General features: G+C 51.8%; 2 protein-coding genes across 4 annotated transcripts; both read left to right on the top strand.

Moving 5' to 3' along the window:
* The first annotated feature begins 202 nt into the window (after nt 1–202).
* On the top strand, nt 203–15159 carry LOC130597493 (keratin, type I cytoskeletal 14). 3 transcript variants are annotated; one of them, XM_057406060.1, is made up of 8 exons: nt 203–1085; nt 2444–2526; nt 3071–3227; nt 3743–3904; nt 3994–4119; nt 4229–4449; nt 4917–4939; nt 5270–5540. In XM_057406060.1, the coding sequence occupies exons 1-8, from the start codon at nt 564–566 to the stop codon at nt 5365–5367; spliced, it is 1392 nt and encodes a 463-aa protein (XP_057262043.1). In that variant the 5' UTR covers nt 203–563; the 3' UTR covers nt 5368–5540. The 3 variants fall into 3 exon arrangements, with proteins under 3 accessions (XP_057262043.1, XP_057262042.1, XP_057262041.1); XM_057406059.1 differs by lacking the exons at nt 2444–2526; nt 3071–3227; nt 3743–3904; ... (2 more) ...; nt 4917–4939; nt 5270–5540 and adding exons at nt 12441–12523; nt 12835–12991; nt 13251–13412; ... (2 more) ...; nt 14291–14340; nt 14849–15159 and having other exon boundaries at nt 221–1085; XM_057406058.1 differs by lacking the exons at nt 203–1085; nt 2444–2526; nt 3071–3227; ... (3 more) ...; nt 4917–4939; nt 5270–5540 and adding exons at nt 10009–10717; nt 12441–12523; nt 12835–12991; ... (3 more) ...; nt 14291–14340; nt 14849–15159.
* A 5346-nt stretch (nt 15160–20505) lies between these two features.
* LOC130597492 (keratin, type I cytoskeletal 19-like) lies at nt 20506–24123 on the top strand. Its single transcript, XM_057406056.1, has 7 exons — nt 20506–21095; nt 21460–21542; nt 21813–21969; nt 22068–22229; nt 22554–22679; nt 22799–23025; nt 23931–24123. The coding sequence occupies exons 1-7, from the start codon at nt 20568–20570 to the stop codon at nt 24016–24018; spliced, it is 1371 nt and encodes a 456-aa protein (XP_057262039.1). The 5' UTR covers nt 20506–20567; the 3' UTR covers nt 24019–24123.
* Nucleotides 24124–27513: the final 3390 nt, after the last annotated feature.

The following is a 27513-nucleotide window of genomic DNA, read 5'->3' as shown; positions in this document are numbered from 1 at the left end:
GTCCTGACGGGAAAACATCCATCTGGCTTTACACTGGCCCGTATAAAGATTATGGATATGCCGAGCTCTTAAGTCAGCAGTTTTCATTGGCTTTAGACTCCTTAAGAGCAAACAAATAGATTTGTAGATTTTTAACTATATAAGGCACTGGCAGGCGACTTGGCATGACAGAGGAGTCACTTGTGTTACTTCATGGAGGAGCAGTGGGGTGGAGCTGGAGCGAGCACCTCTGCGTCTCAGGTGCAACGGTGGAATGCTAAAACATAGCCATGAGCGAGGAGCCTTGGGTCTGAGTCACGCCGGGTGCTGGGAACCCCAGCGGAAGGAGCGGATCCTCCGTGTGCCTGGTGCTCCCAGTGGGATGTGACAAAAGACATGAAATCAGGGAGAGAGAAATGATGATTCTGGAATTTGGCTCTGGCTGTCACGGGTGACGAAAAGCACCGGCAACGCCTCCTGCCCGGGCTATAAAGGGCTCCAGGCCAGGGGGGAGCCAGCACTCGCTGCCTGCGCTGCCGAGCCTCTGCCTCTCTGCAGCCCTACAGCCTCCAGCAGCCTCGGCCATGAGCACCACTGTCAGGCAGTACTCCTCCTCCATGTCCCTCAAGGGGCCCGGGGGCCTGGGTGGGGGCTCCACCAGGCTCTCCTCCGTGCGGGGGAGCACCGGCGGGTACAGAGCCCCCAGCGTCCACGGAGGCTCTAGCAGCTACTCCGTCTCTTCCCGCATGGTCTCAGGCTTCGGGGGTGGCTATGGGGGCAGCTACTGCAGCAGCGTAGGAGGGGGCCTCGGCGCTGGCTTTGGGGGCACCTATGGGGCTGGCTTTGGGGCTGGCCTTGGAGCCGGCTTTGGAGCTGGCTTTGGAGCTGGCTTTGGAGGCGGCGATGGCATCCTCCAGGCTGGCGAGAAGGAGACGATGCAGAACCTCAACGACCGCCTGGCTGTCTACCTGGACAAAGTGCGTGCCCTGGAGGAGGCCAACACTGACCTGGAGGTCAAGATCAGGGAATGGTACAAGAAACAGGCACCTGGTCCCGAGCGTGACTACAGCCCCTACTACAGGACCATCGAGGAGCTCAGGAACAAGGTAGGATGCTGTGATTAACAGTGGATGTCTGTTATCAGGGAGGAAGCAGGAACAGCGACTGCTACCTGTGTAATTAGTAAGCACTAACTAGGTCATAAAAAGTGTGTGAGATGCACATGCAGATTGCCAGGCTGGAGGTTCAGAGATGTCTCAATGTCAGCTTTTGATTACATCCCTCTGGACGGAAAAAACAGCAGTTTTCACTGGAAGAAGCAGACGTAAAAGGACATAATGCAGAAGTGAAGAATAAAAGACAAGTCTGAATTGATAATGATTGGTTTGGGGCAGTTCAAATGAATGTTCAGGGCAAGCTGTAGGTGTGAGCAGGCTGTGAAACATTGCTATCATATTGGGAAACATTCATCAAAGCATTTGCAAACTTGCTTTAGCTCCTTAGTACTGAGGTGATTTACATGCTAAAGAGAATAAAGACCTGACCCATAATGAACTTGTTGCCTCCAGAAGTAGCCCCTGCCCCAGGACCAGGCTTGATACAAACCCATCCACCCAGGCAGCTCTGGAGGGATTCCTCTTGGATCCCACCACCCCATTTAGGGAAAATACTCGATTTGACTTTGTTCTTCTCTGTTGGTGCTCATGTATGAATTGTCTCCAGTAAACATGAAGGAGGGCAATGTACAGTTTGAGCTGCAGGAGTGCTGGCAAAAGGTGCAGGGAATCCATTTTCCTTCCCTCTCCTTTGCCCCATAATCAACGACCTCCCAGACTCTGACCTGAATCTTCTCCCAGGGTGGATTAGCTGCTCCTGGCTTTGTAATACAAAACCTCAGAAGATGTAGGCACTTCCTCACTGCCTTGTTCTCCATTTCTGCAGTCAACAAGGCAGAACCACCCCAGACCAGGACAGGTTGGACAGGGCTTGGAGCAAGCTGCTCTAGTGGAAGGTGGCCCTGCCTGTGGCAGGGGGTTGGAACTGGATGAGCTTTGAGGTCCCTTCCAACTCAATCCATTCCATGCTTCTATGATGCTGTGAAACACCCTGCTGGTCCATCTGTTCTGCCTGCTGTGCATGAGGAGCAGGTGGCTCCTCACTGACTCTTTGCACCATCAGCACCCACATGGGAACAAAAGCCATCATCAGATCTCACCCACCTTATGTGCCTTCATGCTGTCTTTTGAAATACTTCCTGACAGATTCTTGGGAAGAGATGTCCCAGAGTAACCAGCCCCTTCCTGCAGCCAGTCCCACCTGTGCCTCCCTTGCCCTGGTTCAATACACACTTCTGCTAAGGATATTACTCCTCTCCTGATGGTCTCACTTGTGCTCCATCTCTTGCTAAGCCAGGAGAAGTTCCTGACACTCATTTAGTGCTTGTTCTTTATCCTCCACACTCCAGGTCCTGGTGGCCACAGTGGACAATGCTAACTTGCTCCTGCAGATTGACAATGCCAGGCTGACAGCTGATGACTTCAGGACCAAGTAAGCCACTTTCCCTGGAAAAATGGAACAAAGTCTCCATAGGCGTTTGATGAAATGAGGAGAAAATCCCGTCCAACCCCCCAAAAGGGAATATGGAAACAAAGCCTTCAAAATGAAGGTGTAATTTCCAAAGCAGATGGTTATCTAACACTTACAGGCCCTTAGGGATTGTTTTGTTTCCATCCAAAACTTCACTGAGTGGAAACTTTTATTCCCACTGCTTGTTCCTGTGTGGTACAGCCTCTCCTGTGCAGAGAACCTGGACTGTGCTTCCGCTGCTCATTTAACTGTGTGTGCGTAGCAGAGCAAAGCCCAGCCCCAGTAACAAAGCCCACTGACACCAGGGTAAGGTGATGTTACAGGCTCAGATGGAGACTGGTTTATCAGTTGTTTGCTAGCATTCACCATCAGAAGGGTGTCCTGGGGTCAGGCAGTATTGCCACGATGCCAGCAGCAGCATGGAGGAAGTGAACAACAAACCCAAATGCTCTGTCCCCAGCTGGGCAAGATCCAGTGCAGCTCTTCTGACTGTTCCTGTCCCCAGGTTTGAGACGGAGCAGGCTCTGCGCCTCAGTGTGGAGGCCGACATCAACGGCCTGCGCAGGGTCCTGGATGAGCTGACCCTGGCCAGGGCGGACCTGGAGATGCAGATCGAGAACCTGAAGGAAGAGCTGGCCTACCTCAAGAAGAACCACGAGGAGGTGAGCACACAGACAGGCTCAGAAAATTCCTCCCTGGGCCCAGAAATACAAGGTGTGGTTCAACCTTTAAGACTACCCTGAGTTTGGAATTGCTGGGAAGGAAATGAGAAGTGCTGGTAAGGAATTAGGGATGATTTGCTCTGGATGACAGCATCCTCTCCAGACCCTGTATAAAATCCATCCAGCACTTGTCATTTCAGGAATGTCCACTGTAGCTGTTAGAGATGTATTAAAATCCTAGCAGCTTCAGGCCTGGAAGATCTGTCTCCTGAGAAATGAAGCCAGCTCCAGGCTCTGATTTATTATCTAACAAATTAACTCAAGTGCAGATTTATTAAAAATTTGGATTCTTTGATTTCTGACTGTGGAGCAAAGGCCCCAAATCATTCCTGTTGATCTCCCTCTGAAACACCCATGGAAGGATGCTACCCTTCCTGGAGGACTCTGTCTTGAGATGAACATCTTTATATGCCGGTGGCTGGGTTGTATGAAGATGTGTTTCTCTTTTGTGCCAGGAGATGAATGCCCTGCGCGGGCAGGTGGGCGGCGAGATCAGCGTGGAGATGGATGCTGCCCCTGGAATCGACCTCACCAAGATCCTGGCTGAGATGCGGGAGCAGTACGAGAGCCTGGCGGACAAGAACCGCCGGGATGCTGAGCAGTGGTTCTTCAGCAAGGTGAGCTGCTCGACGCTGGGGCTGTGGGGCTGGGGCTGTGCCGCTCACCGGTGCTCTAACGGCACGGCTCTGGGTGTGCCTTGGTGCAGACGGAAGAGCTGAACCGGGAGGTGGCCATCAACACGGAGCAGCTTCAGAGTGGCAAGACAGAGATCACGGAGCTGCGCCGCACCATCCAGAGCCTGGAGATCGACCTGCAGTCCCAGCTCAGCACGGTACGAGGGGCCAGGGGCACGCGGGGCCACGGGCAAGGGGACACGTGGATGCTCCCGTCCCTCCCGCTCCCCATTCCCCCCTGAACCCGTCCCTCTGCTCCACATGCAGAAAGCGGCGTTGGAGAGCACCTTGGCTGACACAGAAGCCCGCTACGGCACCCAGCTGGCCCAGCTCCAGGGGCTCATCACCAGCGTGGAGGAGCAGCTGGCTGAGCTGCGGTGCGACATGGAGCGCCAGAACCAGGAGTACAGGGTCCTGCTGGACGTCAAATGCCGCCTGGAGCAGGAGATCGCCACGTACCGCCGGCTGCTGGAGGGCGAGGATGCCCAGTACGTAGAAGGGCTTTGCTTGGGAGGGCAGGAGATGGGGATTAGCGAAGGAAATAGAAAACGAACCACCTGCATTCCCTGGAGGATCCTGTGAGCCCCCCTCCTGACACGTGGAGTGCAACAGGGTCTCCCTTTTCGGTCATACGAGTCTAGAACAACCCAGGGGTTATCACAGCACTGCAGCATCCCTGGGATCCATCCCCATCCCTCCAGTGTCTGTGTGATCCTGTGGAAGGAGCAGGTACCAGTGCTGCTTATTGCAGCTGCCTTTGTGTCTGAGTCACTGCGGCACACACGTTTCCTTCTCGTTTCCTTCCTTACCATTTTGACACTAGGCCCTTCTCAGAGGCATTTTAATCACATGGCGGTACAAGAAGAAAAGTCAGGGGGGTAAATAATGATTTTGTCTCAGATTACTGAGTTTTTCCCCTTTTTCTGACCACTCTTTCTCTTTTCTCCTCCTGTAGCATGTCTTCTCACTTGAAAGAAGGTAAGAACATGTCTTGGCTGAAGCACTGACCACAAAGAGCTCTGTCACATCCTTAGTGACCTTCTTAGCACAGTCTTTTTACTAATTTGCTAAAATCACTGTTTCATTACGTTTTCAAAACGTGAATTGACATAAACCACTGAGGATTTGCCAAAACATGTTTCAGAAGTTCCTCTGTGCAGACTGGAACTATGTAATGAAGCGTGTAGGGGTAGGAACATGGTGGTGATGCTGGGTTTCTAAGGCAGCTGTTGGTAATAACACGGAGATCTTTAAGACGCTTGCTCCTTGGATCCCTGTAAATAATGGTTCCTTCCTTCTCCACTGCAGTGCCGGTCACCACCCGCCAGATCCGCACCATCTTTGAGGAAGTCCAGGATGGGAAGGTGATCTCCTCCCGTGAGCAGATCACCCAGGCAGCCCACTGAGGCGGCTGCAGGCTCGCTGCAGACCTCGCCCAGCAAAGCCAAAGGAGATTCCAGCTTCTGTGCTCCGGCTCTGAGATCACAAAAAGCAGCTTCTCTTTTCTCACATCCACTGCCCTCCCCCTTTCTCACAGCGCTTAGGAATCAAATAAAGCTCTTCTTCACACTCGTGCAAACCTGGCTCTTGTCTTGGCGCTCTGAAGAGCTGGGCTGTCCCACTGCTGGAGCTATAGGACAAAGCTCCTCTCTGGGGAGAGAAATATTGTCTGTCTTTGGTACCTAGAGAGTGGGAGCAGGTCACCTACACTGCTATCATACCAGAGCCCTGGCTGCTCAGCAAAGACAGCTGATGTGCTGGAGGTCTAGAAAAGAACCGATTACATGGGTCATGGGAGGTGGAACTTTGAGAGTCTGTGGGTACCCTCAGATGTGGCACGATGACCTTCAGGTTGGGCAAAGTGCCCCTTCCCCGGTTGCAGTGTACAGCCACAGCAGAGCTGAAGCTTTGAACTTGGAGAGCCCGAGCAAGGAGGTGAACAAAACCCAGGTCAGACAGGACCTTGCCAAGAATTCCCTTCCCTGCTCTGCTCAGCAGTTCCCCTGTTAAACAGCTTTGGGGTCACATGAATTAAGCAGAGGAGGTGGCAGGATGGGCTGGCTGATACCCCTCCAGAAGTACAGCCTCAGCTCAGTTTAATTCTCACTTCCAAAGGCATTGCTAAAGGGTGAGGAAATGAGTGCTGGTGACTGCTGGGTATGGTCTATCCAAGCAAAAAGATGGAAAGTCTCCCAGGCTGCCAGGGCTGGCCCTGGCACAGCAGCTCACGCTGCCATCAGCCGGCCCAGCCGTTCCTTGAAAGCCAGTTCAGACGCATTCTTGGCTGGATTCCACCCCAGTTATTACTTCATAAATCCAGCTCCTAAATCAATGGGATGATTCAGGGAGACACCACTGAATGTGCACAAGAACAGAGCTGGCCACAGCACTTTAAGACCCATGTCCAGATAATCTGCTTGAATTTTATGGGCTGATAACAGAGAATTCTTTGGCAGGGTTTAAACATTGAAAGGCTCCCTCCAATGCATCACCCACACCACGAGCTGGGGCAGCCCAGTGCATGGGCTTGAGCTCTCTGCAGTGTCAGTGGTGGCTGTATCCCCCCGTGCATGAAGAACAGATCCCCACTGATCCTCAGCCACCCCAGACCGAGCCACCTCTAAGCACTGCACGCCCGACTTGTGGTAAACACGGCTTTGGTTCTGAAGCTTACCACTGACCAGCAGTGATCTCGTTTCCACCCACATTCCACCAAAGGACATGTAAACACGGCCCAGTGGTCAGGAGAACGGCTCCCACTGCTCAGCTGCTGCACACCCTCATGGTGCAGCCAGGACAGGCCACGGGTAAACACCAGGCACAATTCCTGACCCGAGGCACTTCCAGGCACAGCATCCCTGCAGTGCTATAGACTTGTGCTGCCTCTGCTCCCAGCCCCTTGAAGGAGGGAGCCCTGCACATCCCAGAGCCTCTCCCCAGGCTCCAGTGTGGAGCAGCCCAAGCTGAGATGCCTGGGAAGGGCAAGGACAGACTCAGCCAGGGCTCCCCAGGTCACCTCTTAGGGACACGCTGTTCTCCCCATTGGTGGTGCAGGGGCCATCAGCACCTCTTGCAGCTCCTCTCCAACAGCCACCTTTGCAACACCCACCATGGGGATGCTAAAGGTACCCCATGGCTTTCCCCCGGAAGAGTCCAGGCACACGGGTGTTGCCATAGAACCAAATAACGCTTTGCTAACAACCCCCCCTGTTTTAATTACTTCTGGTACTGCAAATGGGCAGTCAGGTGTGGAAAATACACCTTGATTCTTTCCTGCCTTAAGCATTAATAATTAGGCCTGTCTTCAAGAAGGCGCTGAGGAGGGAGCTGCAGGTGCTGGCTTATGCAGACAGGCAGCGGCAGCTTGAGGCAGGTTTCAGAAAGTGGGATTTTATTCCAGAAAGATGGTTTGCCTCTCAGGCTGCACTGAGATAACCTGACATAAAGGACCAGCAGAAGGAAGCACTAAGGCGTGATTGTTCTAGGGAACCTTCCTATGATAATGTGATACCAGGGCACATTTTATAAGCTCACTAAAATAAGCAGAGAGATATTTTTGTCCGGGTAGTTTCACCTACCAGATCTACTAATAGGTATGTCTGTCTGGAGCCAGAGCCTCACCTTCGCTTTCCTCTTGAAGTAAGACAGAATTGCATGTTCAACCACCAATGTGCTGCCATGAAATCACTGTTACGCCACAGCACTGCCATTCTGATTTTGAAATGTATAAAGAAGAGGCTCGGAGTGTGCATGTACTCACGAAACAGAGGCAGAATCTGAGTTAATAGTCAGCCTTTTACTTAAAAGAGTGTGATACAAACAGCATGCAGTCATTTGTGGTTGTCTTCAATGGGAGGTCATGGAAATCATGTCTTAGAATTTTTCATGTGGTTTTAAGTCTTAATTAACACTTCATGACTTTAATTGCTCCCTTGTGGTATTATCAACATAGCGCAGATATTTTGAGCAATGTGTATTTTTATGACACAGCAGTTAAATAGGAAACAAAAGATAAAAGAAAAGGTAATTTCATGTAAAGGATGAATCCAGAATGATAGAATTATAGAATCCCAGCCTAGTGTGGGTTGGAAAGGACCTCAAAGCTCCTCCAGCTCCAACCCCTGCCACAGGCAGGGGCACCTTCCACTGGAGCAGCTTGCTCCAAGCCCCTGTGTCCAAACTGGCCTTGAACACTGCCAGGGATGGGGCAGCCACAGCTCCTCTGGGCACCCTGTGCCAGCACCTCAGCACCCTCACAGGGAAGAGCTTCTGCCTAAGAGCTCATCTCAGTCTCCCCTCGGGCAGGTTAAAGCCATTCCCCTTGTCCTGTCACTGCTGTTAACCTTGTGCATTGTGACAGTTACTCTTCCTACAGCCGACCAGTGGGAAGACAATCACTCCCTCTGGCTGGCTGGCCCGAAAGCCCTTGCCCAGGTCAAGGTCTGGGCTTCACGAGGGCTCTGAGCTGGTTTTGTCACTGACATTCCCCTTTCCCCGTGCCACTGACGCACTCTGCCAGGACAACCCCAAGTTCTGCCCCTTTGCATCACCCAGGTGAAGGTGAGGAAATGCAGACAGGGGAACGCGTGCTCCTTGGAGCTGCCGTGCTGTTCCCATCCTCACCGGGGAGGACGAGCAGGGAGTGGGTGCCCGCAGGCTCCCCGCTCCATCCCCTCGCACTCATGTGACAAGAAGATGCTGTTGCCAAGAGACTGAACCCATCCTCTCGCCAGAGCAAACACAGCTGAGATTCCAGCTCTCCAGGTCTCCAAGTTGTACAGACTTGTCTCTATTCATGGCCAACTCCTGATATTCCCAGGACTCTTGTATCGCTTCCAGCTTTCTTCAGATATAGTGGAGGGAGTCATGCCCTTTAAAGCTACTTACAAATGTACCTTTGCTGCTTATTTCCATGTTCTTTCCCCCCTCCTTTGGCAAATGATCTAAGGCAGAACTTGGCTGTTGGGAAGGGGCTGTTGGGGCCTGTCTGTGAAGACAGTCAAACGATTCACCATGTACACACTTGAGAAATATCTTCTCCTCCACACCCTGCATTACTAGCTAGTGACACTTGAGATGCGGTTTCTGCCCGTGACGCAGGTCAGTGCAGACAGTAGCCAGAGGAGCTTGACCATGCTGTGTGCACTCATTCTTTGAGCCGCTTCGCTCCTCAGAGGCAACCCGCGTCTCTCCTTGCAGCTCTATTTACATGGGAGCTGAAAAATCCAGACTCACACTGAAGTTTGTGCTCCCTGGTCACAACTGAAATGTTCACCACAGAAAGTATCATCAGCATTAGCTGCTAAGCTTTGTCACTGTCAACTCCGTGCTCTTGTTCACTGTGCTTAGAGAGCAGGAGCTTTGCTCTTTACATCCTTTATCTACTTTATGCTATTCCACGTTATTTCCTGGAGCATCTCGTAGGTTTTACCTCATGCCAGACAGTAGCCATACCCTGCCTTCTTGAATGGTCTGCTGGGCTCTCATTCACAAAGAGCAACACAAAACATCCACTGCCTATTGCCTTTTCATATTCCTCCACTCTTGGGTGGTCTCTGAAGCAAACTGAAGAACTGGATGAGCCCTGAAGCATGAATTCCCTTCTCATTGCTTTTTCATTACAGAACATCCCTCTCCCTGTGGATAAAAAAGCGGACAAGTCTTTCCAGGATTGGTAGCCAAGTTCCTTCTAGCACCGCTGTACTCACAGGATGGGGATGTACATTCAGGGCTTCACGACACAGTGGTTGTCCCTGCATGTGCTGTGTATAAAGCCTAAATGGAGACGGGAACTGTAGTAGCTGGGACAAAAAGACATAGCAAAAGGTGCTAAATTACTCTGTTAAAGCGCTGCCTCAGTAGCTGTTTCAGAGCTAACAGTACAAAGCAGTATTAAAATGTAGCCCTGAGCGAGGAGCCTCCTCCTTTGAATCACACCTGAATATTTACTTGGAAACGGAAGAAGCATAAAGACGCCCTTTGTGAGATAAAACATTTCTATTGGAATACGGCAAAAAGCATCAACAGAACAAAGGCAGAAATGATGATTCTGGAAGTTGGCTCAGATTTTCGGAGTGATGAAAATCATCGGGAATGCAAGAGGAAAAAAAAGCGCAGGCAACGCCTCCTGCCCGGGCTATAAAGGGCTCCAGGCCAGGGGGGAGCCAGCACTCGCTGCCTGCGCTGCCGAGCCTCTGCCTCTCTGCAGCCCTACAGCCTCCAGCAGCCTCGGCCATGAGCACCACTGTCAGGCAGTACTCCTCCTCCATGTCCCTCAAGGGTCCCGGGGGCCTGGGTGGGGGCTCCACCAGGCTCTCCTCCGTGCGGGGGAGCACCGGCGGGTACAGAGCCCCCAGCGTCCACGGAGGCTCTAGCAGCTACTCCGTCTCTTCCCGCATGGTCTCAGGCTTCGGGGGTGGCTATGGGGGCAGCTACTGCAGCAGCGTAGGAGGGGGCCTCGGCGCTGGCTTTGGGGGCACCTATGGGGCTGGCTTTGGGGCTGGCCTTGGAGCCGGCTTTGGAGCTGGCTTTGGAGCTGGCTTTGGAGGCGGTGATGGCATCCTCCAGGCTGGCGAGAAGGAGACGATGCAGAACCTCAACGACCGCCTGGCTGTCTACCTGGACAAAGTGCGTGCCCTGGAGGAGGCCAACACTGACCTGGAGGTCAAGATCAGGGAATGGTACAAGAAACAGGCACCTGGTCCTGACCGTGACTACAGCCCCTACTACAGGACCATCGAGGAGCTCAGGAACAAGGTAGGATGCTCTGATTACCAAGATACCTTCATTAAAGTCACTTTTAAAAAGATGAGCCTGTTTCTAAAAGCTGAAGGGAAGAGCATTAACAAAGGACAGATAATTGGCCTGAGATGGGAAAACAGAAGGAGCACAGCTGGAAATAATAGTCATAATTTATGGTGAGCAGTTTCTTGATCATATCCTCCAGAAGGCACAAAGGTGGAGTTTCTACTGGCTGTTTTAATGCAGGGAGAAAGATGGGCAGGAAAGCAGGAGTCAGGAAAGCAGGAGCAGGCTCTCAGACATTGGTCCAGGCTACGTGATGCTCCGGCGTTCATGCTGCCACAACACTCATTTCCTGCCTTCCCTAGATGCTACTTACACCCCAAGTATGTGCTCCCTTCGCCAGGCTCCTGATTAAGCACTCTGCAGGCAGGGACACGTTATCTCTTTGGCAGAAGTTCCCCACTGAACGATATGCAAATGGAGATCCAGGCTGTTCTCACGAGCATCCTGCAAAGCAGATCTTTTTGAGCCTGTTAGGAGGCTCAAGGTAGAGGTTCATAAAGAAAGAAGCTGCACTATGGGATGGCGGCACTTTGAGAGGTGCAAACAGAGATTTGTGAAATCCAGGAGTCAGAACACACTGGGCTGTGGTAGGTGGCTTCAGAGATGTTGAATAGAGTGCGTGCCCTGCTCTAAATGCAGTAGATGAAATCACGGCCAAGCTCGTTTCTCTGCTCTTAGCAGCTCTGGCTGATTTTAGGCAAAAGTCTTTGAACAAAAGCACCAGAATCCTTCCCTCCCTATCCTGTCACCACTGTCCTTCCTCTGCTCTCATTACTCATCGAGAGCTGATTGCCTGGTCCTTCACCACCACCTACACGAGGTGACAGCACTCTTAGTAAGCTCAGGTTCCACAGGAGGGGACGGAGGGGTGGGGTTGGGTAATGACTGTACCTGCTCTGTGAGAGTAAATGCCAGGGAAAGGAGGCTGACAGGCTCAGGGGTCAAGCCCTGGGGAAATCCCATTTCTGGAACCTTTCAGCTGTGGGGCTTCACCCTGGGGTGAAGGGCTCCTGCCTGGATGCACAAAGCTTCTCTTCACCTGGCAGCTTGGCAGGCGTGCTCTGATCTGGAGCACAGCAACGTGGAGGCAGAAGCTGTCTCCAGGTCCGAGCAGTCAAAGGGAGGCAGACCCTTCCCTCCCCTCCTGCACCACGTCACTGTTCCCGGATTACTGCTTGGACGTTCCCCAAAGCACCAGAACTCAGTGAGAGCTTTCCATTAGCCTGTGGCTACAGGAATTACCGCTCATTAAATGGCCAATCGTTTCCAAAATCCCAGAACAAATATTTGCACCTCGGGTGTTGTTTCGAAAGCAGAACAATGCAGGCACCAGACACTCCTTCCTCAGCCCTTTTTGACTCCTCGGCTGGGCTGTTCATTGCCACACAAATCCCAGGGTGCTGCCAGGACTCCAAACATGGTGTGAGTGCCTGCAGGTGCCACTCTGAAAGGGCAACAGGCCATAGCATGTGCCCGTGCCACTGTCTTCACACTGCATCAGTGCAATGGGAGACTGAGCATGAGCATCCTGCCTCTATCCTTGGAAGTCCAGCCCAGCGGGCAGGAGATTCAGTGCTGCTCCCGTCCTGCTCCTGAATGGGAACACAGGCAGCAGTGTGTTATTTCTTGGAACTACTTTTTCACTCTTTTGATTTCTTTTATCCCCTGCCAGATTCTTGCTGCAACTGTTGAAAATGCCAACATCGTCTTACAGATTGACAATGCCAGGCTGGCAGCGGATGACTTCAGAACCAAGTAAGTCCAATGCCTTGGAGAGCTCTTATGAGAAGGAAGGAGAAGCCAGCCTGTTTGAGGCTTTGCTTTGCTTTCTGAAATTGAAATTGCTCCAACCAGGTCACTTCTCCCTACAAAGTGTGTCCTTTGGGAAGTGTACATCTCTCCCTGGACACAGCGTTGTCCTGACATTCCTGCACTGTGGAGAGCTGTGCACACAGGTTTAGGAAAAGATGCTCGGCAGAAACACATATCTGGGGAAGGAAACAACATGGAAAATCCCTTTTCAGCTGGGCTGGCATGCAAGTTTGTGTGTGTGTGTGTGTCCCCAGGTTTGAGACGGAGCAGGCTCTGCGCCTAAGTGTGGAGGCCGACATCAACGGCCTGCGCAGGGTCCTGGATGAGCTGACCCTGGCCAGGGCGGACCTGGAGATGCAGATCGAGAACCTGAAGGAAGAGCTGGCCTACCTCAAGAAGAACCACGAGGAGGTGAGCACAGAGACAGGCTCAGAATGAGACCTACAAAATGTACCTTGTTCTCAATGGAAAGGGTTCAGGGAAAAGTGCAAGAGCATCTCTGCAGTCAGGCCTGTCAGGAGACACTCCAGTGGGCAAGGGGAAGGGAACCAATCCTTTCTGACAGGACCTCCAGGAGGGGTCTGTGGGCTGGGTGCAACCAAGGTATTTGACATGATGGCAATATACCAACTGCACTCTGACGTGTATCCCGTGTGTCTTTTTGTGCCAGGAGATGAATGCCCTGCGCGGGCAGGTGGGCGGCGAGATCAGCGTGGAGATGGATGCTGCCCCTGGAATCGACCTCACCAAGATCCTGGCTGAGATGCGGGAGCAGTACGAGAGCCTGGCGGACAAGAACCGCCGGGATGCTGAGCAGTGGTTCTTCAGCAAGGTGAGCTGCTCGACACTGGGGCTGTGGGGCTGGGGCTGTGCCGCTCACCGGTGCTCTAACGGCACGGCTCTGGTTGTGCCTTGGTGCAGACGGAAGAGCTGAACCGGGAGGTGGCCATCAACACGGAGCAGCTTCAGAGTGGCAAGACAGAGATCACGGAGCTGCGCCGCACCATCCAGAGCCTGGAGATCGACCTGCAGTCCCAGCTCAGCACGGTACGAGGGGCCAGGGGCACACAGGGCCACGGGCAAGGGGACACGTGGCTGCTCCCATCCCTCCCGCTCCCCATTCCCCCCTGAACCCGTCCCTCTGCTCCACATGCAGAAAGCGGCGTTGGAGAGCACCTTGGCTGACACAGAAGCCCGCTACGGCACCCAGCTGGCCCAGCTCCAGGGGCTCATCACCAGCGTGGAGGAGCAGCTGGCTGAGCTGCGGTGCGACATGGAGCGCCAGAACCAGGAGTACAGGGTCCTGCTGGACGTCAAATGCCGCCTGGAGCAGGAGATCGCCACGTACCGCCGGCTGCTGGAGGGCGAGGATGCCCAGTACGTAGAAGGGCTTTGCTTGGGAGGCCACGTCGGGAGGGGATGGGTCACAGACACAAAATGCTCCCTCTGGGGATTCAGTCCAGTTGCAGCTTTCAGGTTTCATCTTCATCCTCGACCATGCTCAGATGCCCAGTGGCTCTGTCCCTGGTTTCTGCTGTATGTGATGCTGTAACAGGCACCTTGCCCTGCTGGAAGGGACACTGGTCCCTCTACCTCTGGGAGAGGAGCAGTAGTTTCAGCCTTTTCTGTTTTCCTTCTGCCTGAATACAGAGCCTGTGTAACAACAAAAGACCGTCCCTAACTTCTCTTTGTTTTCTCCCTCTCGTGCAGCATCTCTTCCCAGTACTCCTCCGCGATGTCCTCACACTCTGGCAGAGATGGTAAGAACTGACCTCCTTACACCAAAGGCTTTGAGACCTGCCCTTAGAGCAGTGGCCACACTGATGGAGTGAAAACCACCCTTGGGGTGTGCTGTGCCACCTCTCTGGCTGAGCCAGACTGACAGCTGTCAGGAGAGTTTGTGTGCACTGTACAACTGCTCAGCACGGGACAGAGCTGTCAGGAAGGGCAATTCCTGGCACTCCTTGACCACAAGGATTTGTCCTCAATGGGCCTTGTGATGTTACAGCCAGTGGTCTGACTTTATGGAGACCTGAAAAACCAAGTGACACCACATATTTAAGGAGTGTGCCTGTGGCCTTCTTGAGCTTTCCCATCAGCCTGGCTCTTCCCCCTTCCCAGCCGGCATAGGGTTGCGTAAAACAAGGTTTTCCAGTACCTTGTGGAATTTCTGACATCTCCTGAAGCACACGTGATATCTGATAACGTGTTAAGTAATTCCCATCTTTCCTGCCCCAAGAACAATGATTCTCTGCCTTCCTTTCGCAGTCATGTCATCGTCCCGCCAGGTCCGCACGATCGTGGAGGAGGTGCAGGACGGGAAGGTGGTCTCCTCCCGGGAGCAGGTTGCACTCACCACTCGCTAGGAGGGCGAGCAGCTTCCACGGACCCTCAGCCCTGGGCTCAAGGGAACTTGGAGCTGCACCAAGCACCATCTGGGCCACGTGTGATGGGGCTGGGTCACAGAAAGTGTCTGCTTCAGTCTCCTGCTCCTCCTTCCCCTATTACCCCAATTACCCGTGGGTGCCCCCGCGCACTCTGTACACATTTAATAAAGCTTTTTCCCCTTGTTCTAGCAACTGCAAACTTGTCTGTCCCTGGTATGTGATCCCTCCAAGCCTCCGGCTTGTGTGCTCATGTCAGGGAAAGTCCCAAGAAACCACAAGAAGGAGCAAGAGGAGGGGAACAGAGGGCTATGGGTTTCACCTGGAGCAAAAGTAAGGTGATACAGCTTTCAATACTGAACTCACTGCTTGTAAATACACAGGACCGAGACACAAACCGGGTAGGTTTGATAAAAAATGAAGGCAATGATGGAAGGATGATGTCTGATACCAACGTGCCACATGACTGATAAATAAAGCCAACAAAATAAAGCTCGGTTCTCTAACTCTTGGTACCACAAAGAATCACTTTCTCCTGTAAACTGAACTTAAATATCTTCAGCAGGACTACTATGTACCATCCCAAGACATGCACTCAATGTCAGGCTGGTTGGCAGATCTCATACATACATCCTTCTGTCTTACTTGTCTGTCTTTAAATCACATTATTGTGCATGATGAAACTTTATACAGGCCTTTTCATGCTGCCTGAGGCTGCATTAACAGGTTGCACAGTAGGAATTGCTTAATCCACAGAGGGATGAGTAGCAGTAATTGTTATCACCATAGCATCTAGTAGATCACTGCTCAAATCCTTCTTAAAACACGCAAGCTAGTTCTCGTCTGCCCACAATGTCTGCAGGCAAGCTGCCATCAGGAGGAGATGACATAGTTTGGGTGCTGGCAGCCAGGCACCAGGTTCACCTTTGCCCACTCACTTCCTGGAGAGCAGCAGAGGAACAAAAGGATGCTGCCCTGGTCTCACATCACCTGAGGGCTAGATAGGAGAGGAAATCATTTCAGACCCAAAAGCCTGATGGAATCACTTAGATCCAACTTCATGCTTCCCAGCCAGTGGTACTAGGTCCAGTCTCAGGCCATGGCCTCATGTTTGGCCTTAGACTAAGGGAAAAGGTGATAATTTACAGTAAATTGGCTTCCTTTCGCTTATAATGCAGCACAAAGAGCTCCTGGGGCTGATATGGAGCACACCTTTGGGACCATTATTGATGATTCACTGCCAGCCTCCTCAAAGACATCACAGTCCTCAGGGAACAATTACAGAGGCACCCTGCAAAGGCTCTTAGAAAGTGCTGATGGTGTCACGCTGGGCATGCCAAGACAAGCAGAAGAGAGGGAAGGTGATCGAAGAAGTGGGGAACCTGCCAGGTCTTTCCAGAAAAGGGAGTGTGAAGAGATGCTATCATTCTGCATCACTGCTGAGCAATTACAGAAAAGGGTAGGAAATGAAACACAGACCAGAGTACAGAGGTCACTGACAGCGCCACAGAACCCTGATATCACAAACAGGAGACAAGCTCAGGCAGTGCACAAGTAACCACTGTGGTACATTACAGTACTGTGAAGAAGGAAAAGACCACCTTTTTGGTACCCCCAGTTTGTGTCTGTGAAACACTGACAAACTATCACGTCCAAGAGATGGGTAGCACTGGTTTTGGAGAGCATTTTTCAAATGCTCTGTAAGGTGCAAACACAAGTCCCTGGTAGGGTTCAGCAAGGAGTTAGAGAACCAAGTCCTCAGTGAATAATGGTGGAACTTTTATGGACAACAAAAGAGAAAAGGAAGCCCAAGAATGTCTTTGAAAGGTATTTCATCAGCTGAGACACAGAGAAACATGTAGGATATGCCAGTGTCAAACTTAATATGTAACAGCAAAAACACGTACAACAACTAATACTTAAAATGTGTATCGTGTTTCTGATCTTTAAAGCCCATGTTTGTAGCAGATACTTGTTTTGACAATGCCCTTGAGAAGGTGGATTACTGTGATTATTATTTCCAGCCTACAAAGAATGAAATTGAGATTTGGAGAAGCTGAACTATTCGCCTGGAGTGATTTGCAAAGGTGGGATCAGAACCCTGGAGCATCTGGTGTCATTAGCGAGATGGAGATCAGCTTCACAACAGCCAATAAGGAGCAGAAAAGGAGTGGAGTGACAATGACATCAAGAGCTCAATAAGTATCACTTTGTAAACAGCAAACACAAGGATTTTCCATAGGAATTCAGTGACAATGAGCAAACAGGAGCCAGGGCTGCTGCAGTTCTCACTCTGTCGCTGTACCTAGCCCTGCTCAGGCTGCAGGGACATGCAGGAGGCCGAGCCGGTGCCCGGTGTCGGCAGTGCCCGGCTCCAGCTTCCCTCCCCTGGCACTCCCTGGTGGCCACAGGATAAAAAGCAGAATGAACCCAAATAAATGACTAAACTGACCTAAACCTAACTTGGGCTGGCAGTCCCACAAGGGGACAGCAGCAGCTTGGCACCGGCAGGGACTCGGGTTCTGTGTCATGTCTGGGTCCCCAGGGAAGTTCTCTTGGACATGAAGACAGGCGGTGATTCAGGGAGTGTTTGTAATAACGTGAAATGCTGGCTCGACTTCTTGGGGGCACGTTCTACTTTCCATAGTCCACATGCATTAGCTCAAGAAACAGTCTTAAGTCTTAAAGTATTTCTGCTTTGGAGCCAGGCTGAGAGAGCTGGGCTGGTTCAGCTTGGAGAAAAGAAGGCTCCGTAAGGGAAGACCTTAGAGCAGCTCCCAGTACCTAAAAGTAGCTGCACTCACTTCAGTGCACTAAAGGGTGCACTGAAAGAGGTCTACAAGAAACTGGAGAGGGCTTTGGACAAGGGCCTGTAGGGACAGGCCAAGGGGAATGGCTTTAACCTGCCCGAGGGGAGACTGAGCTGAGCTCTTAGGCAGAAGCTCTTCCCTGGGAGGGTGCTGAGGCGCTGGCACAGGGTGCCCAGAGAAGCTGTGGCTGCCCCATCCCTGGCAGTGTTCAAGGCCAGGTCGGAGCAAGCTGCTCCAGTGGAAGGTGTCCCTGCCTGCAGCAGGGGTTGGAGCTGGAGGAGCTTTGAGGTCCCTTCCAACCCAAACAAGTCTGGGATTCTATGAAAATATCCTGAGATTACCAAAGGACTTCCTCAGGGGAAATCTCATCTTTCCTTCTCATTTTCATTGCCCTTTTTAATCTGACAATTTGGTGCAGTAGAACAAGCCTCGGGAATAAAGGCCACAGCACCCATTTACCACCATCCTGCTCTTCTTTACAGAGCCCAGGACAAGACGCAGATGCAAAGCTGCAGAATAGTTTATTTCTTGTCATTTTTCACAGTGTTCATTAAATGGGAACAGCACCTTTGCCTAGGGGATGCTTTTCTGCTCATTTGTTACTTGAAGTAGCAATTTTCCCTTGTCAGGCCTGCACTGCTGTTCCTGGAATGCCTGTGGGAACCCTCGTAAGTCATCATTCCTCCCCTCCTCTTCCTCCCTCGGGTGCACGCTGCCTGCGAGGGGCTCCAGGTCAGCTGAGGACGCTCATCTGAGGCATTGCCTGTGGCTGGCTGCAGGGCTGCGGTGAGCAAAGTGCTGTCTGTGGACTCCAGTCTGGAAGCCAGTAAAAGTTAATAATGGAAAAGCCTCCATGACACATGTAGAACCCATCATTACCAGACCTCCTCATCAGGAAAGGAAAATCTCTTTTAATAAAGTGAGGGCTGTAACTGCAGCCAGGTCTTGAGGTGTGACTGGGTGCAAAAGCTGGTTTAATAAAAATGTCAACTTTTGGGTACAAAAAAAAACTACCACAAAGTCGATGCAAAACCAACAGAACCAAGAGTGGAATTATTCTTCTCCTTTACAAAAGCTGCAAAATTCTCATCACCTTTGGCTGCAGAGACCTATGGTAACGTCTGAAGTTCAAACTGTATGGAAGAAACGTGGACATTTCTGCTTCATTTTCATCAATAGCTGAATAAACTGCACCCATCCGTGTTTTCACTTTTCTCACTGGAAACCAAAGGACTGTGCTTCCCCAGTTACATGAAATGTGGTGTTAGCTCAGCACCAATTTCTCAGCAATTCTGTGGGAAAAGGACAGACTCTGGCCACTTCTGCTCCTGCTCCGCAGCAGAGGCTCCAAGGCGTGCCACAGCACCACGGCACCAGCTCCTCCTGCTAATTGCGGCTGTAACAAAGCATGGGCCCACACAGAATCCACACCACATCGAAGCTGCTCTGTATTTACAGTGCCAAGATAAAATCAAGACTAATGAACCTGCTGCAATGGCATAAGCAATATTTCTGACAGAGGCTGGACCTGACGCATCCTTCATGCCATGTACGCAGGTGACCTGGGTGCCAAACCCAACACTGAGCCACACACGGGGAAAGGCAGCCAGCATTAGCATGGCTGTATGAAAACTATTAAACAAATGAAAGATTCAGATGACAAAACATTTTAATTATTTCCCTTCCTCCTCAATTCAGCATTCCAAGAGTCAAAAAAAAAATTAATATATTTTTCTAAATGAGCTTTTCCAGCGTTTTTTCTAAATCTAGCACATTTTCCTTAGATTATATTTGGAGAATTCCTGTGGTGCTGGTTGGAACTGGGTCAGACTGATGAGGATCAGGCTGCTTCTGAGATTCTCCATGTCACTGCTTTAGGGATCTTGTGAACCCCCTCACACGGCCATCCTCGCTTGGCAGCGGGCACTGGCAGTGAACTGCAGCATCTGGTATTCAGGAAATGTCCTTTCTCTTTTGGTTTGGGTAACTACTTGGATGCTTTGTCTGCCCTGGAAAGCAACAAAACAAATCCCATGGGATCTCCCCTCTGCAAGGGGATGTTCTGATGCACGCTGGAGAAAGACAAGTAAAAAGTCATCCCTGGTTCACTCCAGTGCAAATATTCATCCGTGCTCCCCCGGAGCAGCGCATTTCCCAGTCAAATGACCTGGAGCTCGGCAGGTTCTCGCTCAGCTCCAGCAGGATGGGACAGACCCTCACGGCGAAGCAGTGCAGGAAGCAGTACCCCCAGGGTGCTCTGCTGGCTCTGTCCCAAGGCTGCAGGGCAGCTGATGGAGGGGGCACCCTCGCTTCTGGTCACAAAGGGGTCGAACAGGCTCCGGCAGATAGGACAGCTTTCCCACAGCTTTCCCTTTCCGGGTAGACTCGCCCACGCCGGGGATGGATAATTGCTGTGGTGTTTCACTCCCCGGGCACTCTTGGGTATCGTCAGGTTTTGTGTCACTCTTGTTTAGTTGTCATCACAAGTCAGACCTGATGATTCAGGAAGTAACGTTTTTGATGTAGTTTTGAAACACGCTTCTGTTAACCAAAGCACCTTTCTGTTGTGGGATTTCTGGAGACAAACGCCTTTGGGGAAATATTTCCAGCTGAAAAAAAGTAAATTAGTACTAGCCAGGTCACAAGGAGGAAGAATAAACAGCCCTTCTCCGGTAGCAGGATCCACAAGGGCTGGTATAAATAGAGGACTATGGGGACAGAGGGATCACAATCGGCTCCTGCAGCGATCTGTGCAGCTCGTCCTGGGCGCCGGGTCGGATCCACGCTCGCACGATGAGCTGTGCTGTCAGGCAGGTTGTTACTGCCTGTTCCCAAGGCAGGAGCAGCGCGGGCAGCTCCGCGGCTGGCAGCGGAAGGAAGGTCTCCTCCGCCTCCCCGGGGAGACACGCTACCTATGACCTCGGTGCTGTGATGGGCAACTTCTCTGGTGACAGTTTAAGCGAGGGATTACTTGGGAAGCAGCTGAGCGCCGGCAGCGCTGCTGGTGGGAGCTTCGGAGCTACCCAGAGGGCTTGTTCTGCCCTTGGATTCGGCGGTGGAGGCATCTGCACGCGAGGTGGTGGTTTCACCAGGGCTAGTGCTGGCTGCGGTGATGGGATCTTATTTGCTAACAACGAGAAGGCAACGATGCAGAACCTCAACGACCGCCTGGCCTCCTACCTGGACAAGGTGCGGCTGCTGGAGGGAGACAACGCCGAGCTCGAGTGCAAGATCAGAGAGTGGTACGCCAAGGTAGGGCCCAGCTGCGAACCACGGGACTACAGCTGCTATCATAAGGAGATCGAAGACCTTCAGAACCAGGTAAACCTGTCTTCTTTGAGAAAATCCTAATATTCCTATGGGTTTTGCCTTCACGTGTGGACAGAGCAATGTACATGCAATAGCTCTGCCTCTGGAGGAGCAGTTGAAGCCATAGTTTATATGAAAGGACGGTTGGAGGGAGGGGGACACTTGTGTTTACAAAGAAGTTTCAGCCCAGCCTGCCCTGCCAAGCTGGCACATGAGTTTCCCCACTGTGATGCCATCTAATTGATTAATAATCCCAATATATGGAATTGTTATAAAGAGTGGGATGCACTACCTCAAGCAGCTGTTTCCTCTGGGGGCCTTTGGGAGCCAGAGGAAGCCACAAGCCAGAATCCCTCTCCTGCATTTTCCTTTCCAGATCCTGTGTGCAGCCATGGAGACTAACAAAATCCTCTTGAATATTGATAACAACAGGATGACTGCTGATGACTTCAGAGTGAAGTGAGTACGGCCCTGTGCTGGGCTGGGGGGTTCACACTGCCTGCGGAAGGGTTGGTGAGCAGTGGTGATGGGGAAATCCCAACCCTCTGCTTGTCATGCTGCCCTACTAAACGGCCCATCTCTGTGAAAGGCCTGGCTGCCATTGACAGTGTTGGCAGCATGGCATGCCTGAAGTGAAAGGAGAGTTTGATCCTAAATGTTTCCCCCCACAAACTCAACTCCAGGGCTCGCCATGGGTTACTGACCTCTCTTTGTTGGCTGTGGCTCAAGGTACGAGGCCGAGTGTGGTCTCCGGCAGAACGTGGACACAGACATCTGCAACCTGCGCCCGGTGCTGGACCAGCTGGCGAGCTGCAAGACCGACCTGCAGCTGCAGTGTGAGGCCCTGACTGAAGAGATGTGCTGCCTCAAGACGAACCACGAGGAGGTCAGGTTGCCCCATAGAGAATGAAGGAGCAGGAAGAAGGAAAGTGTCCCCAACCCCAAGTGTCAGTATGACTGATATGGTGCACCTATTCCATGCAGGAAATGAGCTGTCTGAGGAAACAGGCCACTGGAGATGTGAGTGTGGAGGTCAATGCCTGCCCTGGCCCCGACCTGAGGAAGATCCTGGAGGATCTGAGGTGCCAGTATGAAACGCTGATGGAGCGCAACCGCAAAGAGACTGAGCAGTGGTACGCCTGCAAGGTACGAAACACATCTAGGGCCGTCCCCTACTCTGCCTCTTGGGAGGAAGGGAAAAAAGATTTAGAACACTTCCTGAGATGCCTTAATCTGTGTCACAGATGTGCTCAGCTTCTGAGTGCACTGCCCAGTCCCTGTACTCAGTTCTGTTTGTGGCAGAGGGGCCACCGCATGGCACTGCAGGGTCACAACGGAATAAATGGGGGGCTTCAGATTTGGAAATGCCCAGGTGCAGTGCAGGGTGTGCACAAGCAGGGGGAGCACAAGCAAGTTGTGCACAAGCAGGGTGGTGAAGCCCCTGCCGCAGCGAGGGGTCTAACCTTGCAGGTGGAGGAGGTGAACCTGGAGGTCGTCACGAGCAGCCAGGAGATCGAGTCAAGCAACAAACAGGTTACAGAGCTGAGACGTCAGCTGCAGGCCTTGGAAATCAACGTACAAGCCCAGCTCACTATGGTAGGTGATGCCACTTCAATTCACATCTCGGCCCCCCGGCTCGCTTTGGAGCTGTACCTGTAACCAGACAGGTGAAGCTTGCAGCATCCCAAGTACCTCTGTGATGTTCCCATTGTCAGAAAGAAAACCTGGAATCATCCTTGGCGGAAACCGAATGTCGCTACAACAAATACCTGGCTGAGCTCCAGAACCAGATCTCCTGCGTGGAGCAGCGGCTGGCTGAAATACGAGCAGAAATGGAGTGCCAGAACCAGGAATACAAGACCCTCCTGGACGTCAAATGCCGCTTGGAGCAGGAGATCCAGACCTACCACTGCCTGCTGGAGGGGGGACAGCACGACATCATGTATGCAGACCACTTGCAGACCCTCACACAGTAACACCTCTATGCTTTTTACAGGGATATGACAATTCATGGTGCCAGTGGTAAAAGCAACGTTGTGGTGAGGAACCAGCACTGACCTGCTACAGACAGGGCCTATTAGCAAACCATGAGGCATGTGAGGATTTGGCTCGGAGCAATGCCCACAGTCCAAGCCGAGACCATTCCCCATCTTGGGCCAACGAAGGTGGTGGCATTGGCCCCAGAGCTGTGCAGCACCACAGGTCCTCCGAGGGTGGGTTCCCCTCTGAGCTGGGCAAGGTCCTTTATGAGCACTGCCACTGAGTTTTATTGGCTCTGTCACAGCGAGACAGGCTCAGGGACTGGCAGGGAAATGAAGTGAAACAATAAATTATCTACTACACATTTTCAGTTTCACACAACAAGTTAATTAAAGTCTGGGGAGATTTAATTTGTATGCAAAGTAACTGGCTCTGCCCTGCCTCCCATTGACCGAGATTTTGAAACAGTGAGGCACACTGGTAAGCTCATAAACGCCTCATGCACACAGAACCAGCCCCAGCACCCCCTGCTCCACTAGGTTGGAAAAAGAGGGATTTAATGGTGGTGGCCTGAGGTGGCTGACTTACATAAAACATCAGGGTTTGTTCCAAAATGCCGGTTGCAAAGGATGAAATGACACTGTTAGAGCTTGTCTCAGAGCCTCGGGTAATGCTCAGTGTGTCACTGAGCTGGCAGCAGACAGGCAGGGTGGAGGATGCGCTAATTAATTGCTGCTCTTAACGACCTTAATGGTTCGAGGGGGAAATGACCCGCAGCGACTGACTAGACTCAGCTAAGGGCAGTGCTCAGGTCTGCAGGGTGTGAATGCCGGGGCTTCGGTCACCGGAGCTGTCTCCTTCCCACAGAGGGCCGGGGGCAAGAGGAGTCCCTGCAGCAGCAGCTGGAAGAAGCGGTGGGCTGAAAGCCGGCATGTGCCAGCCCTGCGTGCCCTGAGCCCGTGCGCAAGGATGTGCGAGGTGAGGTGTGCTCCGGAAGGCTGTGAGCATGACCACGAACTGCTTTAGTCCTGCTACATACGTGGGGAGGAGGAGGACGAGGGGTCTCCAGGCTTTCCTGGGTGGTGAAGAGGGGCTGGAGGTGGTTTCTTCTCCCTGGAAAGAGGCAGCGCAAGGAGCTGGGTGTGCAGGGTCGCGGCTGTGACTGTTGGTGGTGGAGCACTGGGATGAACTGGGCTGCGGCAGAAAGCAGCGGCAGAGTGTGCAGCTATGGGGCATTTATAAACTGCATAGAAAATGTGCTTGACAGTGGGGGTTTATTAGCGGTAAGTGTGCTTAAATAAGACTTTCAGCACCACATGAACATGAGGAACTGGCAGGGGGAATCAGTCAGCCACGAGTCTTTCAAATGTACAATTAAGCAAGCAAGGGGGGGGAGAGGGAAAAGAAAGGTCAGTCCCAGAGCAAGGGGGATGCAAGAGCAAGGCCCGGTGTGGAGGTGAACCCTGCAAAGCCCCACGTCCTGCTCTCCCTCGGCAGGTCACCTCAGGCGGGAGAGCTCCTGCCAGCCCCATCGCACCCGAACAAGGCACGAAGAACCTGACAGCGCCGCAGTCGGAAGGGTCCCTGCAGACCGGCTGCCCCTGTCCCCTCCCCGTCCTCACCCGCTGCCCCATCCACCAGCCACTGGTGTCCACTGGCACTAACCTGCTTTGCACTCAGCTGTCACACAGCCACCACAGCTTGTCTCTAATAAACTTCGCTACTACTGACACAGCCTCCAGAGCGACAAATGATTTCTACAAGTAAGTTACCATACAAGTATTGAAAACATCGTTACACAGGTCGTTATATTTATCACACACCCTTGGTTAGAAACCCACCTTTGATCTATATCCCCAAAGCAATCGCTGTAAGGGGACAAAACAGCCTCTGCCACGCTGCTCCTGCTGAATTCAGGTGGATGCAGGGTGGTGACGGGGGAAAGGGCCCAGCTGATGCTGTGCAAAGGGACATTTGTTGGATGGGACCTTGAGCAAGCTGCTCTAGTGGAAGCTGTCCCTGCCCATGGCAGGGGGTTGGAACTGGATAAACTTTAAGGTCCCTTCCAATCCAAACCAGTCTGGGATTCTATGATTTGCTACCAGAGGAGGAAGCATAAGCTAAGACATGAAGTAGAAGGTGATGAGAAAGGAAACACCCAGGGAGGGTTGCAGGGTGCAGGGAAGGAGGCAGTCTGACCCACAATCTCCTACTGAAAGAGACTTCGGAGCAAAAATCGAGTTTTCATTAAAGTAGGTGTGTGCTAATATAACATAATATAACGTAATGTAATGTAATACACAACACCTTTGAGTTATTATGAATGTGCACTAACAGGATTAAATCAAGAACAACAAGTTTTCCCCGATGCCCTTGGAGCAGTAATGTGGAAAGCCGGGCTCTGCTGGGCTCGACACACCCTTCTGGTGGAGGGCAGCAATTCCCAGAGAAAATACTGAATAAAGAACCTCTAAATGGGTTGTTTTAGAGAGGCAAACAGGAAGAACCAGCTGGCAACGTGGGAAGATAAAAGGGCAGACAAATTAATACATGGGAGAGGGCTTTTTTTTAAGTAAGATACAATAAACAGACAGGGGAAAAAATACGCTGCTGGTTTATTGCCACAGAGAAAGGAATTACAAACCCAGTCAGGAGCTCAACTGCTTGTACAAGCAAAGACCTGGGATCCAGCCTGTCCCTTCTCACCCACAGCAGAATCTGGAGAGGGGCTTTGGACAAGGACCTGTAGGGACAGGACAAGGGGAATGGCTTTAACCTGCCCGAGGGGAGACTGAGATGAGCTCTTAGGCAGAAGCTCTTCCCTGTGAGGGTGCTGAGGCGCTGGCACAGGGTGCCCAGAGAAGCTGTGGCTGCCCCATCCCTGGCAGTGTTCAAGGCCAGGTTGGACACAGGGGCTTGGAGCAAGCTGCTCCAGTGGAAGGGGTCCCTGCCCGTGGCAGGGGTTGGAGCTGGGTGAGCTTTGAGGTCCCTTCCCCCCAAAACCAGCCTGATTTTATGGTTCTGTGGCTCTGTTAGTTTTCTCTGTAATAAAGTGTTGGATGGGGTTTGATGACTAACCTAACAAGAAGACATCAGGGGATACAATGAGTCTGAATTAGGGTCCGTTGCTAAAGAAAGGCACAGCTCCAACACTTCTGGAATGACAGCACGGTACGAACTTGGCCACACAGAGCTGTTCTCTCAGCATAAATCACAGCAGCGATGGGGCTTTTGCTTCTTGCTCTGGTCTGTGCTCTGCAAAAAGCCTGGTCTGCTCCTGGGTCACCTCTGGTGCTCTAACCCAGCCACACATGGCTGACCGCACCAGCACCACAGGGCAGGGGCTGAACGATCCCACTCCAAGTGTCCCTTCCGGAGGTGGACTCTCCCCAACCTCTGTCCAGGTCACAGACACTTGTTAGCCCTTGGGGTAATTAATTGCTCTAATGAGCTGCTGTTAAATACTTTTACTAAGTCCTGTATCTCCCATTCCCACCACACTAATTACACTGTGCATCTCAGTGTTACTTAACCTGCCCCACTGTTTACGTGGCACCTCTAAGGCCACTGCATTAATGCTGTGCAGCAATAAAAAGATGCCTTCTCTCCCCAATGAGTTTATAGTGATGGGAAATGAAAAGTGTGGAAACAGCACAGAAAGAGACAGGAAAGAGAAGATCAATGAAATGCAGAAGATGCAGTGTGTGGGTTAGAAGGACAAGAATCACCTGGGACACTGACCGGAGGCAAACCTTGATCACACTCCCCTTATGCAGCCACTGGCACCAGCACACAGGGAGCACAGCTCTGTAAGAGCTTCTCTTGTCTTTTAATGTGCAAATCTTGTAAAGCAAGAGCAAATGAAGATCTCAAAGGGGAGTTCTTTCAGCACTTGGGCTGGTGGCAGAAGCTCTCAGCATCACTGCCAGGGCTGCAGATGAAAGGCAGCCTGTGATTGCTCAGGCAGATACGGACTCTGTGGTATGGAGCAGACACATGGGAACTAGAGCACCATCAGAAAAGGTCCCTTAGGACTGAATATACCTTAAAGGATGAAGATAGAGAAGAAACAGAAAGAAACCAACCAGCTCTGCAAAACGCCAGTGCTGGAAATGAGCTGTGAGGTCAGGGCTGCGCTGCACAAGCAGTTAGGGCTGATGACAGTATTCTGCTGTGGTGTATAAACTATAATTTCTCTATAAAGTCTGCTATATAAAGTCTGCAGACGGGTACAGTCTCACTCACACCCACAGTAACTGTCTGAGGGGTTTATGTTTTTTACTGGCTTGTGTAACATGCATAAAAAACTATATAGAGGAGTGAACTACTGCTATAACCATGCAGGAGATTTCTCAGCTCCGTACCCTGAATAATGTAATTTAAACTGCCACTACGAGCCTTACATTGAAAGCACATGGAAATTAAGAGACTTTTTAGTACAAGATAAAGA

This window comes from Pezoporus wallicus, unplaced genomic scaffold (genome assembly GCF_028554395.1).
Source record: "Pezoporus wallicus isolate ANWC-B61680 ecotype Strahan unplaced genomic scaffold, APGP_CSIRO_Pwel_v1 contig_14525, whole genome shotgun sequence".
Classification (NCBI taxonomy): domain Eukaryota; kingdom Metazoa; phylum Chordata; class Aves; order Psittaciformes; family Psittacidae; genus Pezoporus; species Pezoporus wallicus.
Note: the sequence above shows the minus strand (reverse complement) of the source record. Positions and strands in the feature narration are given on the sequence as shown.

Excerpts from the sequence above, each read along its gene's own strand:
- LOC130597493 (XM_057406058.1), top strand. The coding sequence starts at position 10,055 with ATGCAAGAGGAAAAAAAAGCGCAGGCAACGCCTCCTGCCCGGGCTATA. Across the intron at positions 12,524-12,834 it reads GCGGATGACTTCAGAACCAA|GTTTGAGACGGAGCAGGCTC; the intron begins GTAAGTCCAATG and ends GTGTGTCCCCAG. Across the intron at positions 13,628-13,736 it reads TGCAGTCCCAGCTCAGCACG|AAAGCGGCGTTGGAGAGCAC; the intron begins GTACGAGGGGCC and ends CTCCACATGCAG.
- LOC130597492 (XM_057406056.1), top strand. The coding sequence starts at position 20,568 with ATGAGCTGTGCTGTCAGGCAGGTTGTTACTGCCTGTTCCCAAGGCAGG. Across the intron at positions 22,680-22,798 it reads TACAAGCCCAGCTCACTATG|AAAGAAAACCTGGAATCATC; the intron begins GTAGGTGATGCC and ends TCCCATTGTCAG. Across the intron at positions 23,026-23,930 it reads GGGGGACAGCACGACATCAT|AGGGCCGGGGGCAAGAGGAG; the intron begins GTATGCAGACCA and ends TCCTTCCCACAG.